The sequence below is a fragment of the Hoplias malabaricus genome, chromosome Y (assembly GCF_029633855.1).
Source record: "Hoplias malabaricus isolate fHopMal1 chromosome Y, fHopMal1.hap1, whole genome shotgun sequence".
NCBI lineage: Eukaryota > Metazoa > Chordata > Actinopteri > Characiformes > Erythrinidae > Hoplias > Hoplias malabaricus.
Genome location: NC_089820.1, coordinates 74,775,028 through 74,787,977, shown reverse-complemented (window position 1 = coordinate 74,787,977; position 12,950 = coordinate 74,775,028). Strand labels below are relative to the sequence as shown.

Below are 12,950 nucleotides of genomic sequence, written 5' to 3'. Positions count from 1 at the left end.
AAGTGGAGCATTAGGATCAAGCCCATAATGGTGCAGTGGAACAGCATCATTCGGTCTTCAGTTATTCTACAGTTCTCAGCCAAAGAAGAAACTGTTCCTCACATTTCCAATCCTGAAGGTTTGGGTGGTCTTTTAAGCCCACCTTGACGTCACACAGAGCCCAGAGTAATGAGGATGAGTCTTATTTTCTCAGAACTGCTTTATTCGTCATTAATATGTCAAAGGAACAGTGGAGCGTGGCTTTGTTTACACGCTCAGTTACACATTGAGTCGTCAAACAAAGCAGGCCCATACAGTGTTCATTAAGTCAATTACAGTTAATTATTTAATGGAACATGCTCTTTCTTAGAGAGTAAACAGAATTTGTTACCACACATTATGTGGCCAAAAGTTTTAGACATTCATCAAACATGTTCTCTGAAATGAAGGTTATTCATAGAAAGTCTGTTCCTTTTCTTTTATTCAGGAAATGCTTTATACTAGATGTTGGAACATTGCTGTGAGGATTTGATGCCATTTAGACATAAAGAATTAGAGAGGTCAGTTCTAGAGCACTCAAGGAAAAAATACCACTCCAGCCTTATCCCATTGGATAGAGCTCCTCACTCCAGACAACAGTTTGAATGCTCTGCATCCCAATACTAGGAGGCATTATGCTCTTGTAGTGGACACTTGTCATTGAACATGTTGAGCTTCAAGGCTCGTGTGCAGCTGCCCCAGGGCATCTCATTTTATTTTCTATTTCTAAGGAGATGATAACTGCATGTGTATGGTTGGTCTATAAACTTTTGGACATATACTGTATCTTTTATAATAAGTCAAAACCCATAATTTATAAGAAAAAAATTTCACATCATACCACTCTGAAAGATTTTGTTTACAATTGTAACCATTTATTGACACAGAATTTTTAAAAATGGTGGAATTCTTTTTTAATACCACCAATGTGCGATGATGCAGAACGAAGAGAAGAGCAAGCTTTCAAATCATTTAGTAAATAAACAGAGAGAAAGAGAGTAAATCACGTCACATATCCATTTCCAGACTCGGTGGGTTGTTAGGATTCTGAGTAAATAACCCACATTTATGTGTTCCTAAGGCTTCACTGTTGACATTTCAGCCCAATAAAGTCTTCAACGTTTACAACAGCAGAGCTGGACCTGGGCCAAACAGAGGAAAGTGAACAGTGCACTGGCCATTGAGCTGCAATGACCTCATGCTAGACCATTTTATTAACTCATATCTATGCCTCTTTCTGAGGTTCACAAAGTTAATTTACAGATATGATCCATCCAAGCAAGTGTGTCACAAAGGTGAATTCTGGTGACATGCAGCAAGTGGGGGTAGTGAAGACAAAGGTGGATAAGGGCCAGACTGGACCCAGAATAATTTTACTATACTGACCAGGGGAAATATGCCACATTATTTTGACTGTAAAACCCCTCAATAACATATTTCATACTGAATGCAACTGAAAAAAATCAGTCAGCTGTCAATACTTAACTCTTTAATTCTTTATTGAGATGAATGAAGCTGGGTTTCCCAATAATGCAGCATATAGCATTTAGCATGCTATGGAAGTCTATCTAAAGCTTCAGTAATCAAAGAATAACCAAAATATATAATTTTGTGACTTCCTCCTATCCTTTCTGTTTCTGAACCTATTCTTTATTGGGCTTTATTTAAACATGAATCTCATTTGGGTTAATATTTTCCATTCGGTCAAATACACACACACCAACCAAGTAATTTTTTTCTTGTGTATGAATTAAGTAGTATTCTAAAAAATCTTCATGGTATGATTTTAAATTAGGCAAACGCTTCGGATACCAAAGGCGGGGTCCGCCGGGCGCAGATTGTGGTGCGATATCAGAGTGACGTCAGTGTGCTCTCACTTCCACAACAAAGATGGCGGCCGCGTAAAAGAGAGTCTAAAAAGATCAAATCTTTATTCTCATATTTCTTTCTTTACTTGAGCTAAATTACAGCTCTTTTGTTTGTCTGGAAGTGATAGTTGTATCCAGCCCTGGTCGCTATGGGAGGCGGGGATCTGGTGAGTGCTAAAATAACACCTTTTATGTTTGATCGCTGCTGTAAGGACATTTCTCAATTTGTTTCAGAACTGTGTAAAGAGTGGAGGTCATGTATTCGATGAAAACTTTTATACTTCTAATAAGCCACAAGAATGTGAAATAATGTTCAACTGGATAAATATTGACACATTTACATATTGTTATAACATCACCTTACGTCACTTCTCGTTACAATATACCGACACACATTTAACGTCAAATACATTAATTATTAAAACAGAATGTGTCTGTCACTGTATCTGTCTATAGCTCGCTCTCTCTTTCTCTGACACAGATACAGACTGAATAATTATATATCATCTTTTCCACTTCATCCATCATCAGCAAGCCATCATCAGTCATACAATGCAACCAAGAGAAACATATGCTTCCTCGAAAAAAATTATAAATAAATAAATACCACACTCCACGTCTTCTCAAACTGCTTTTCAGCATCATTGTACTGTCCAGCACTCTGACAGACAGTGGAAATGTCAGCTAACTCAGGCCTGTATTCTTGTTACAGATGGCTGTGACATCACTGGAAGACATCATATGATAATTACATGATAATCTTATCACTTTGACTTGACTTGATTTGTTTAGGTTATTGCTCTGTTGACTGTTTTTGCAAAATGTCTGCTCATGGCTGTAGTTTGGACGTTCATTGGTGTTGTCTTCTTTTGTTCAATCAGAACTTGAAGAAAAGCTGGCATCCACAAACTCTGAAAAACATCGAGCGAGTGTGGAAAGCAGAGCAGAAACATGAAGCTGAGAGGAAGAAGATTGAGGAGCTACAGAAGGAGCTGAAAGAAGAACGAGCTCGAGAAGAAATCACCCGATTTGCTGAGGAGACAGGGGCTTTAAAGTGTGTGGGACCTAGTTTATTTACTGTGTCATGTTTAAACATGTTTGTAGCATTATGTTTAAACATAATTTACTTATATGACATCTGCAGAAATGTGAGAGTAAACAAAGTAGTTGTTTAAGAGTCATATTACATGCTGTTGGAGCAAAAATTTCACCTCTTTAAAATGTGTTTTACAGAAGGAGGGGAAATATATTTTTAAGGGAAATAAATGGAGCAATAAGTTATTTTAATAATTAATTATCACCCTGTCATCCTAACACTTACAAGATGCTTCACACTTCTCTGTCCATGGGCTGTCTGTTTGAGATTTTCAAGCTTTCTGTTTTGCTGTTTCAGAAAGAAAGATGAGCGTTTGGACTGGATGTACCAGGGTCCTGCTGGACAAATCTCTCGCGAGGAGTACCTCATGGGGCGCCCAGTCGATAAACAGATTATGCAGCAGTATGAGGAGCCAGAGAGTGGCCCCTCTGCTGAGACTGGACTTCTGCCTGGCTCCATCTTCAACCCCAGCTCTTCTGTCTCCAGCCTGGACATGGCTGCAAAGATCAGGGAAGATCCGCTCTTTGAGATCCGGTCAGTTTCCGGGCATTTTCACTACTTTTTTGTTTATGTTTGTTCATGGACACACATTAGAGACCAGAGCAACATTTTTTTTCCCAGAAACAGTGTCAGGTTTTTAAAACTGGACTAATTTTGCTGTAATATATTTTATGTTCAGCTGCATAATAATCTGCAAACATACAAATGTTTGTGATCATTTGCAGAAAATAAGCAACTCTTTCTCTCTCTTTTTCAGTAAACGAGAAGAAGACAAAAAGAGAAGTGTGCTCACAAATCCAGTAAAGATGAAAGAAATCAAAAAGATGGTGAGACACGCAAAAGCACTGTTTACTGCAGGTGATTAAAACCCTGAGTAATGCATAATTGATATTAATGAACTGCTTTGCTTCACAGCTGCGTCAAAATCTTGAAAAGGAGAAGAAGAAGAAGAGGAAAAAGGACAAGAAGGAGAAGAGGGAGGAGAAGGAAAGGAAGAAAGACAAGAAGCACAAACGGAGGAGTTCCAGCTCGGATGAGGACGATAGGAGGCACGGGTAGAGACAGAATCACACTCTCCTTTTTTAGTCTCAAAACATGTATTTCTTACCAGGCAGACATTTAATACCTTACTGACATCAATGTTGTGTTGTTTCAGCCGACCTAAGGAAGAAAACGGAGTGGTCACAAATTCTCATTCACGTCACAAATCTGGCTATGGACTCCAGGTGTGTAGGTGTGTGTAGGTGTGTGTGTGTGTGTGTGTGTGTGTGTGTGTGTGTGTGTAGGCACTAATATTCATATGGAACTGATGTCTAACAACAGGCTTTTTTACTTAGAACTCATATTCTCTTTGCGTTTGACTGTATAATGAATAAATGTTGATTTATTTCATTTGTTGCAGTTACCAGGGAGTAAATCTCACCAGTCATCAGAGTCCAACCACACAGATCATCGCAGAGACAGGAGTCGCTCTCCTCTGCGTCACAGAGAAGACAAGAACAACTATTCCTCCCATGATTCAGACAACAGGTCCAAAAACAAAGCCTCCAGCAGCCCTCCAAGACATCGAGAGCGCTACCACAGGCCCCAGCCTGCCAACTACAGCAAGTGAGTCTCTGTATCCTCTCACTGTGCACTGTGCCTGGATGTGTCTGAAATTCTGTACTAAGACTATTTGAATCATTGCATTTCCCATGTTGGGGAGGCCTGGTCTAAGGGGCATTAACGGGTTAATTCAGGGACTGCTGAGTTGCACTGTACAGAAAATAGTGTTAACAAAGGTTTTGGTAATTGTCATTATTTTTCTATGCATTTAATGTTTAAGAAGAATGATTTATAAACAGTGTCAACATCAGCTGTCTTATGTTAACATTTGCTGTGTGCACTTCGGTCTCAGACGTCTCTCAGCTGAAGAGCTGGAGAAGAAGCGGCAAGAGATGATGGGCTTTGCTAATGAAAGGGAGAAGGAGCGAGAGAGCAATGTGCAGAGATACAAACGACAAGATGAACAGGACAAAGCTCGGGATGACGCCAAACACAACCGCCATGCCAGCTTCCTACAGTGAGTTTAATTTATTTTATTGGTTTTCTTTAATGACTAGAAGTTTTCTAACTTTTCCCCTGCTGTCCCACATTGACAGGTTCTTTGAGATTGAGACGCCCCAAAATTTAAAACAAAGTTGTTTATACGTGAACACAACCAATGTATAAAAAAATCATGTCAATCATCCAGTTTTTCCAGGACTTTATTGTGTATTATTAACTGGCTACATTATTCATTATCTGCAACCGCTTATCCAGTTCAGGGTCATGGTGGGTTCAGAGCCTACCTGGAATTATTGGGTGCAAGGCGAGAATACACCCTGGAGGGGGCCCCAGTCCTTCTAACTGGCTACAATTTAAAATAAAAGCAGCACATGATGGGGAGGGCTTCTCATCTTTTCTGCTCATATGAACAGAACACACACTCTTGCTCTGGTGGGCTCTGTTCATCTGGGGGTCCATCAGCAGCCAGAACACCACAATACTACATTTCTCACCTGATGATAATCTTCACTCACGGTTTTGAGTGTAATATTTGGCTTTGGGAGTATGATATTTGTGTATATAGTTTTGAAAAATGTAGAATACACACATTCTTATCGGTAATGTGCAAGTGGTTTAAATTAGATTTGGGCACTTTGTTTATATCTGACTTATATAAATTGGTTTATGTAAATATTTATACACTCATGAGAATATAAGTGGAAAGAGAATTGAAATGATTTATTTACTGCCTTTTTAAAACCTCCCTTTACCACCTTTCTCAATACAGCAACATGAAGCTAGAGAGTGCTGCCACTTCCTCAGTGGAGGACAGGGTGAAAAGGAACATTCACTCCATCCAGAGGACCTCTGCATCACTGGAGAAGAACTTCATGAGAAGATGAGGACAGCGGCAGATGGAAAGCTGACGTTCCAATCAAGACTGCTCTAAAAAAGGGTTATTTTTAATGTTATAAACAGCTTCAGATTTGTTTTGAAGAAGTGTCAAGCCCCCTAACTGGTTACTGATCCCTCTTCTCAGCCCATCTGCATCATCTTATATTCAGTAGATAGAACCGCTGGCTCATTGTGACCTTTTTATTTGTGTAATAACGCCTTATAAACTATTTTTAAGGTGTTTATGACTTCATTAATAGTCAGTTATACATATTGATAGTATATGAAGGTAGACTATTAATAAATCCTTTGTTCTGAGGGACCTCATTGTGTTCTCTGGCAGAAAACAATCGCATATGCACCAGCAGTGATCCTGACATTTAAATTGTAATAAATCATGTGTATAATGTGCCCATTGACTTACTGAGCAGTACCATGTGTAGTTGTATGCAAATGTTTAAAATCCCCTGGACAGATTACATGATTTCTTTTATTTTTTTGAGTGTGTAAGTGAAAATAAGTTAAAACATCTACAGGGGCAAACATGAATATGGCATTTTAGTGCACAGTTTCTGTTTTTAGGCTGATTTTTAACATGTTGGAAATAAATCATTTATTCATTCATCTTTTGTAACCAGTTGATCCGGATCTGATCCTGGAATCGCTGGGTGGAAAACAGGAACACACCCTGGACAGCGCACAACTCAGTCACTGGGGAAATGTCAAATATGCTGTTTCTTTTGATGATAGCACACAACTCCAGGGTCCACGCCTCGAGTGACTGGGTGAGTGTGTGAGCCCCTGTGTCTAGGGTGTGTTCCTGCCTTGTGCCCAATGATTCAGAATAGGCTCTGGACCAACTGCAGTTCCAGAGTATGAATGAATTAATGGATACATATTTTCTTTAAAATCCTTTGAAAATGTCCAATATGTTGAATTCATAAAATAAAATAGTTTTGTTTAATTATTCATTTATTGTTTGTAATAAATGCAACAAGACTAGGGGCGACCAACTTATGCATTGCTTGTTGTTGTTTTTTTATAAGCTGTTTCCATTTTGAATTTTAATGTGTTTTCCTCTCTATGAATTCAGTGTATAATTATTTGTATTTTGATGAGTTCAAAGTGCTATGAGTTGTGTTCATACTAAATACAAATACAGTAGAAGCTGTAACTGATAAAATGACCAGCTAATGAATGTTTTTCTCTCATGATTCACAATCATATCTTAGATCTCACAGGATTTGGAACACAAGAACACAGAGCAATTTTCTGATGCTGTAATCAGTTTATTTCAAGCAGTTTGTGCTTCAGAACAACACTGAGACCGAGGAACGTCCTACAATTGCTACAATTACGACAATTACAGAGGCTCAGCAGTGCAGCGTCTCAGGAGCTGAAGGGTAGAGAGGGGGAAAGGGAGAGTGATGGGCAGCATGTGGACAGAGAAAAGCCCTCCGAGCTCAGGCTGTGTTCAGCAAGCTGTCCTGGACTTCCAGAAGTAGTTCATGCAGTTGACCGGTTTGGCTGTGACCGGGTTGTCCCTCCGTACCAGCTCCATCCTGCTCTGAGACTCGCCCACCTGCACTGGACCCAGCTCTGAGTTACTCAGCATCCACTGCAGTTCAGGGAGACTCAGTCTCTCTGCTATCTGCACATTCAAAACAAGAAAGAGCAGTAAGTCTTCCAGAAGAACTTAAAGGCCTGGTCATCCCATGTCATTCAGCCCTAGAACAGCCTCAACATTTTATTTGAGTGTATGTTTCTTATAATATCTTTTTACTTCGATGCCCTAGATGAAAGACTATTCAAGAATGTCCATTCATAACCAGGCCCTTAGTCCATCAGCTTGCAGATTTTGCAGCTCCTGATCTAACTCAGCAGTATGTTAACAAGTTCAGTGTTGTGTTAAAGCTGGAACCCTCCAAACTTGGCACTACATCTGTGAGATGAGAATTTCTGGCTTTCGGCTCTTACCTCTTCTCCAGCTGGACCCCCACGAGACCCTTCCAGAGCAGGATTCAGAAGCATGTGAGGCCGACCGCATGAGATGACGCCCACGGCCACGAGCAGGCACATGAGAGAGAGGGAGAGGCGGAGAGCTGAGGAGGGCATTTTCTTTTCTGTCTTAAGCGAAGAGCTGCTGGAGATCTGAAACTTGGTGCTGCCCCAGGGGTGCTGTTCCTCTTCTGCATCCAGCTTCCAGGCCTCGCATTTATACTGCAGAGTAAATGAAATCACTTACGCCTGGAGAGGTTTTACAACAGCTCATCAAGTCTCCGCTGGGTTACCACTTAAAGCTTCCATCATGTTTCCATCGTCAGCCTCTTTTTCACATTTTCAGAGAGCTCCTAAAGCAGAGCTTATGGCTTTTTCTCCACAGCATGAACAAATTGTGCGGCATACCCTAATAAACCGCTAATGGCAGTCTGTTGCATTTCTGTATTGTCACAGTGACCTCTACTCTGACCTTACCAGCTCATAAAGTCAACATGAGTATAGTCTCCTGGCGGTTGATCGTGTCCGTATACGTCCTGTTGTAATTTGGATTTTATATCTTGGTTGTTATCTTTTTAATGTAACTCCTTTTACTCTTTCTACTGCCACTAACAAAATATGATGTGCAATTAGTAAGATGTCTGTATAGATTTGAAATAAAACTTACTTTATTTAATCACCCTCAAGTTCTGTACCTTTTGTTAGAGCGACAATTTCACTTTACAATTCCCTTAAATAATACAATTATTCTTTACATGGAAATGATCATTTATCACTATCATAAGAATAAGATTTATTTATTTAAGCTTTATATAATTACCTGCAGGATTAGTAGATTATAACGATGCCCAGAATCAAACGTACCTCTTAACAGACTAGATGTTTTGTTGGAGAATGGTGATACTGTAAAGACTAGGTGTGTGTTATAGTATAAGGGCATAACCATGACTTAGACGACAAGTTCTACACCTGCATGTGCTTAAAATTGTCATATGGGAGACCATCAGAATAGAACCAATAAATAAACATATGCCCATGTGAACAAAAAAACCTCAAAGACTTTATTTTGACCATTTAAAACATGTGATAAAGACATGGGAAACAGAAAGACGTTTAATCAAATTGAAAATGTGCAAACTTCTTTAACTTTTCACGACAGAATTTACAAAATCATTTAATCTCTGAATGTCATGTCCTTAAAGCTAATGCAATTCAATGTATTTAATAGATCTATAAATATCTGGGCAGCTTATTGGCTGGTTTTTAAGCGAGCAGTATTTTCTTGCAGACACGGCAGCGACTGATCACACTCGTCATCGCGGGACCTTTCACTGTCTGTGGCAAAGGCTTACTGTAAGAAAAGACAAACAGACGTACACAAATGCCATACACATTACCACCGATTTTTATGCTCATGCTGGTGCTTCCTTCATAGGTCTAATTTAGTAGGAATTGGTAGCAAGCTGCAAAAAATGTGAACAAAGCTATAGATGATTGTAAATTGTTTCAGAAAACTGTTGTAACATGAAATATTACTCACCCATGATTAGGAATCACATTACTAAAATATTCTGGTGTCTGGTTTACAGTACTGCGGTCTACACTGTGGAAGTTATTGTTGCATGACCTGCAGCAGCTGTGAATATGAACTGACCTAAACATGAGTCTTTCCTCCAGGACGGCCAGCCAGTAGCTGTAGGAATCTGGGTAATAGTTACAGGTTCCTCGTCCATGACACTCGATGAAGGGAACCTGGCGGAAGTGCTCCAGACAAGAACCAGGAGAGATCAGAGACTGACCAGAACCTTCCGCTCCAACAGCAGTTTGCTGGAAGCCAGGGGAGAGTGGAGGAGAGTGTTAAACTGAACATAATTAGTTGTCTGTGAATGCAAACTCAAACGCAGGTCCATAGTAACTTCCACTTCACTGTAGATAACAGACTACAAACACCACAAAGAGTTCTTGACATAAACTGTACATTAAACCACAGCCATGGCATATATCAGGTGAGTGTGTGTGTATTATATGGTTGTATTCAACAGTAGGATTTTATCCTATTTTTCAATCAGACCGTTTCAGCACCTGTTTCTTTAAATGATAATTAGCCACTCGCATTTCACCCTGACCCGAGTGCACAGCAGTGAGGAGCAGAAGCACTGGTATTTAGTTGTTTTTGCTCAGTTCTCTCTCTCCTCCATTTTTACCCAGTGCTCATAGTTCTCTGCGCTCATCTGTTTTGTGAGTTTCTGTTATCTGTTTAAGTGAGTTTTTCATAATATTTCGACTTTAATCAGAAATGTTGGAGTGAACCATGGAAGGAATTTTGGGAATTAGAGCCAGTCCTAATATAAGACTTACTAAAACTACTCAATGTAAGGTTCACATTCTAAATCCTAACTCTAAAGAAACAATTTATAGTAATTATATTGATAAAAAATTCATTGTCTATATTTAACTCATACCATAGCAAAAGAGTAACCCGTCCACAGAGAAATCCAGCCTTCAGGGCAGCGTGGAATCACTGTTGTCTGGCTGTGGATGGCAATGGCATTGGCTGAGCTCTCACACACTGCACACCTGCCAAACATAAACAGGTCATATTTTGTATTCAAAGGTCCCTCATTTCTCACTAGCAGCTCAACATTTCACCCAACAATGCTCTGTGTGACTAGAGTTATAGTGAATAGATTTGATTTGATTATATGAATTAAACCTATGCAGGTCAATGTTAAAAACGCATCAGTAAAATATATTTGATATTAATGCACCTGCTGATGTATTTGGCAAGGACATCCCCACTGATCACATGCATGTTCATGGGCAGGGGCTCATCAGTGCTCAGCCAGTAGGAGTAGTCATTCCGGGAGGCATATCGGCAGGTGTTCTCAGGGTCACAGAAAAGGAAGGGCATGGTGGAGAAGAGAGGAAGGCAGCTTCCCAGAGAACCTGAATGGGAAAGGTGTGTTCAGAGCTAAACATTACAATAGCACCCATCCCTCGGCATTTACGTTTGCTCAACATTTCAGACAGCTGTGTTTAAATTAACTCCAGGGAAGTGGAATCAATAAAACTAAGGACATTTTAACATGTGTGGTTTGTAAACTTGGAGGGTTTTACCCATTGTTTGCTTTGTTTTCACACAGGGAATAATCCAAGCTCATCAAAATCTATCACAGTGAAACGTGAGAACATTCTCTACGCTTACATGTAAGAGTAAATACAGCAAGAAGGTCCTGGGTTCTGGAGTAGAGCATATTTATTTACTGTATTCACACCTGCCCAAATGACTCATACCATACTAGAGTCCGATTTAAATGGTCAAAATTAGCGCAGGTATGAAAACATCAGAACATCAGTGGATGGTGTATGTTTTACCTAGGTCCTGTCCGTGTGCCCTCTCATTCCCATTAATGAAAAGCAGGGAGTAGCCAGAGTAGAGGAAGGTGCTGCCCTCTGGGCAGGGGGGCACCTCTGCTCTCTGGCTGTGTCTAGTTAGCAGGAAGCTGGTGAGAACTGTTCGACCTCCTTTTCCAGGAGGTCCAGGTGGACCCTTATTACCCTGTGGGCCGACATAACCTTCTAGCCCTAAAAAAAGAGAACATTTAAAGAGAGTTAGCATTCAGATAATGTGGAATTTCACTGAGATTACTTTAGAGGTCGTGATAGGAACCAGGGGTTTTCATGTATTATATAGTGTGAAAGGACCCAGAATTCTTGTGGCGTGAGGTGGCTAAATCCATGCCCTGCTGGAAGGGGCTAGCACTTCAGTCCTGGAGCCATATTTTAGATCTTTGGGAACAGTATATTGCATTCATAAAAAATGTATAAAATCTATAACACTATCTCATGCCTTCAGCAGTTAATTCTTAATTTTTTTATACTCATGTAATATTTTTCCTTTAGTAGCATTAATGTCTTTGAAAGTTTGTAAAAAAAAATAACCTATGGGATTCCCTTTTAACTTCTCTTTATCTTTTAATTATGTTTATGAGATTGATCAAAATGCTGAGTTTGTTGTGATGACTTTACCCAGCTGCCCAGGTGTTCCTTTATCTCCTTTCTGTCCTGGAAATCCAGGATGCCCTGGAACAGACCGCCCAGGAAAGCCCTTAAGGCCTTGGGCACCTGAAATTAAAATGTAAATACATAATTCATTACATCACAATATAAATTAAATTCATATTTTTCATATGATTTGCATTGACTGGTTCCGTGTGTCATTTTAAAAAACAACACCTGGAGGTCCTGGTGGTCCTGGTGGTCCAGGATATCCAGGTAAGCCATGGGTTCCTTGAATGCCATCTGGCCCTATGTCACCCGGCAAGTGCACATACGGCTGTGCAACACTAGGTCCTTGTGGACCTACAGCAGGCCGTAAACAAAAACACATATTATGGAAGGCAAGACAGAGGAAAAAGAAATAGGAAATATATATGTATATAGAAACAAAGCTGATATAAAGGCGAATGTAGAGACAATAAAAAAGAATAAACGACTTATTAAAATAATTTAATGTTTAAAGTTTCTTTTCTGTGTTTCTGTTAAATATACAGTATCAGTCAAATGTTTGGACACACCCACTAAGGGAGGGATTCCTTTGTTTTGGACCATTTTCCACATATTGTTAATGTGCAGTACCAGTCAAAAATTTGGACATCCTTTCATTCAATGTTTTATCTTTGTTTTTTATTATTTTTTTACATTGTAAATGAATATGGAAGATATTAAAACTATGAAGGAACACATATGGAATTATGTAGTAAACAAAAAAGGGTTAAACATGTTTTATGCTTTAGATTGTTCAAAGTAGCCTTTTGCTTTGATGACAGCTTTTCACACTCTCATCATTCTCTCAATCAGCTTCATGAGATCATTACTTTGGAATGGTTTTCAGTGAACAGCTGTTGCCTCATCAAGAATTAATTTGTAGAACTGCTCACCTTCTTAATGACCATTACTTGGGTTGGGCAGAGGAAGGGCTGGTGCACAGTTCTATACAGTGAACAGCCTCATTCCACCAGCGAGTAATGGGGTGTTTTTGACTGGTG

At 39.6% G+C, this 12,950-nt stretch overlaps 3 protein-coding genes across 4 annotated transcripts in view; 1 reads left to right on the top strand and 2 right to left on the bottom strand.

Annotated features, from left to right (window-relative positions):
• Positions 1-1,900: 1,900 nt before the first annotated feature.
• LOC136679043 (pre-mRNA-splicing factor CWC25 homolog) lies at positions 1,901-8,536 on the top strand. Of its 2 annotated transcripts, none has more exons than XM_066657313.1 (9): positions 1,901-2,053; positions 2,768-2,940; positions 3,280-3,516; positions 3,740-3,809; positions 3,898-4,031; positions 4,139-4,208; positions 4,385-4,590; positions 4,880-5,044; positions 5,798-8,536. In XM_066657313.1, exons 1-9 carry the CDS (start codon positions 2,036-2,038, stop codon positions 5,910-5,912), a joined length of 1,188 nt encoding a protein of 395 aa, XP_066513410.1. In that variant the 5' UTR covers positions 1,901-2,035; the 3' UTR covers positions 5,913-8,536. The 2 variants fall into 2 exon arrangements, with proteins under 2 accessions (XP_066513410.1, XP_066513409.1); XM_066657312.1 differs by having other exon boundaries at positions 3,898-4,037.
• sst2 (somatostatin 2) lies at positions 7,379-8,019 on the bottom strand. Its single transcript, XM_066657324.1, has 2 exons — positions 7,882-8,019; positions 7,379-7,555 (listed from the first exon to the last, which is right to left on the bottom strand). The coding sequence occupies exons 1-2, from the start codon at positions 8,017-8,019 to the stop codon at positions 7,379-7,381; spliced, it is 315 nt and encodes a 104-aa protein (XP_066513421.1).
• Positions 8,537-8,980: 444 nt separating the features above from the next.
• Positions 8,981-12,950, bottom strand: part of LOC136679040 (collagen alpha-5(IV) chain-like) — a 25,978-nt gene continuing 22,008 nt past the window's right edge. The window contains exons 46-52 of the mRNA XM_066657307.1: positions 12,139-12,264; positions 11,932-12,027; positions 11,278-11,487; positions 10,671-10,848; positions 10,365-10,479; positions 9,557-9,729; positions 8,981-9,253 (exon numbers count right to left, since the gene is read on the bottom strand). Of these exons, the coding sequence (XP_066513404.1) occupies positions 9,166-9,253; positions 9,557-9,729; positions 10,365-10,479; positions 10,671-10,848; positions 11,278-11,487; positions 11,932-12,027; positions 12,139-12,264 (986 nt within the window). The 3' untranslated portion in view covers positions 8,981-9,165. The remainder of the gene's footprint in view (positions 9,254-9,556; positions 9,730-10,364; positions 10,480-10,670; positions 10,849-11,277; positions 11,488-11,931; positions 12,028-12,138; positions 12,265-12,950) is intronic.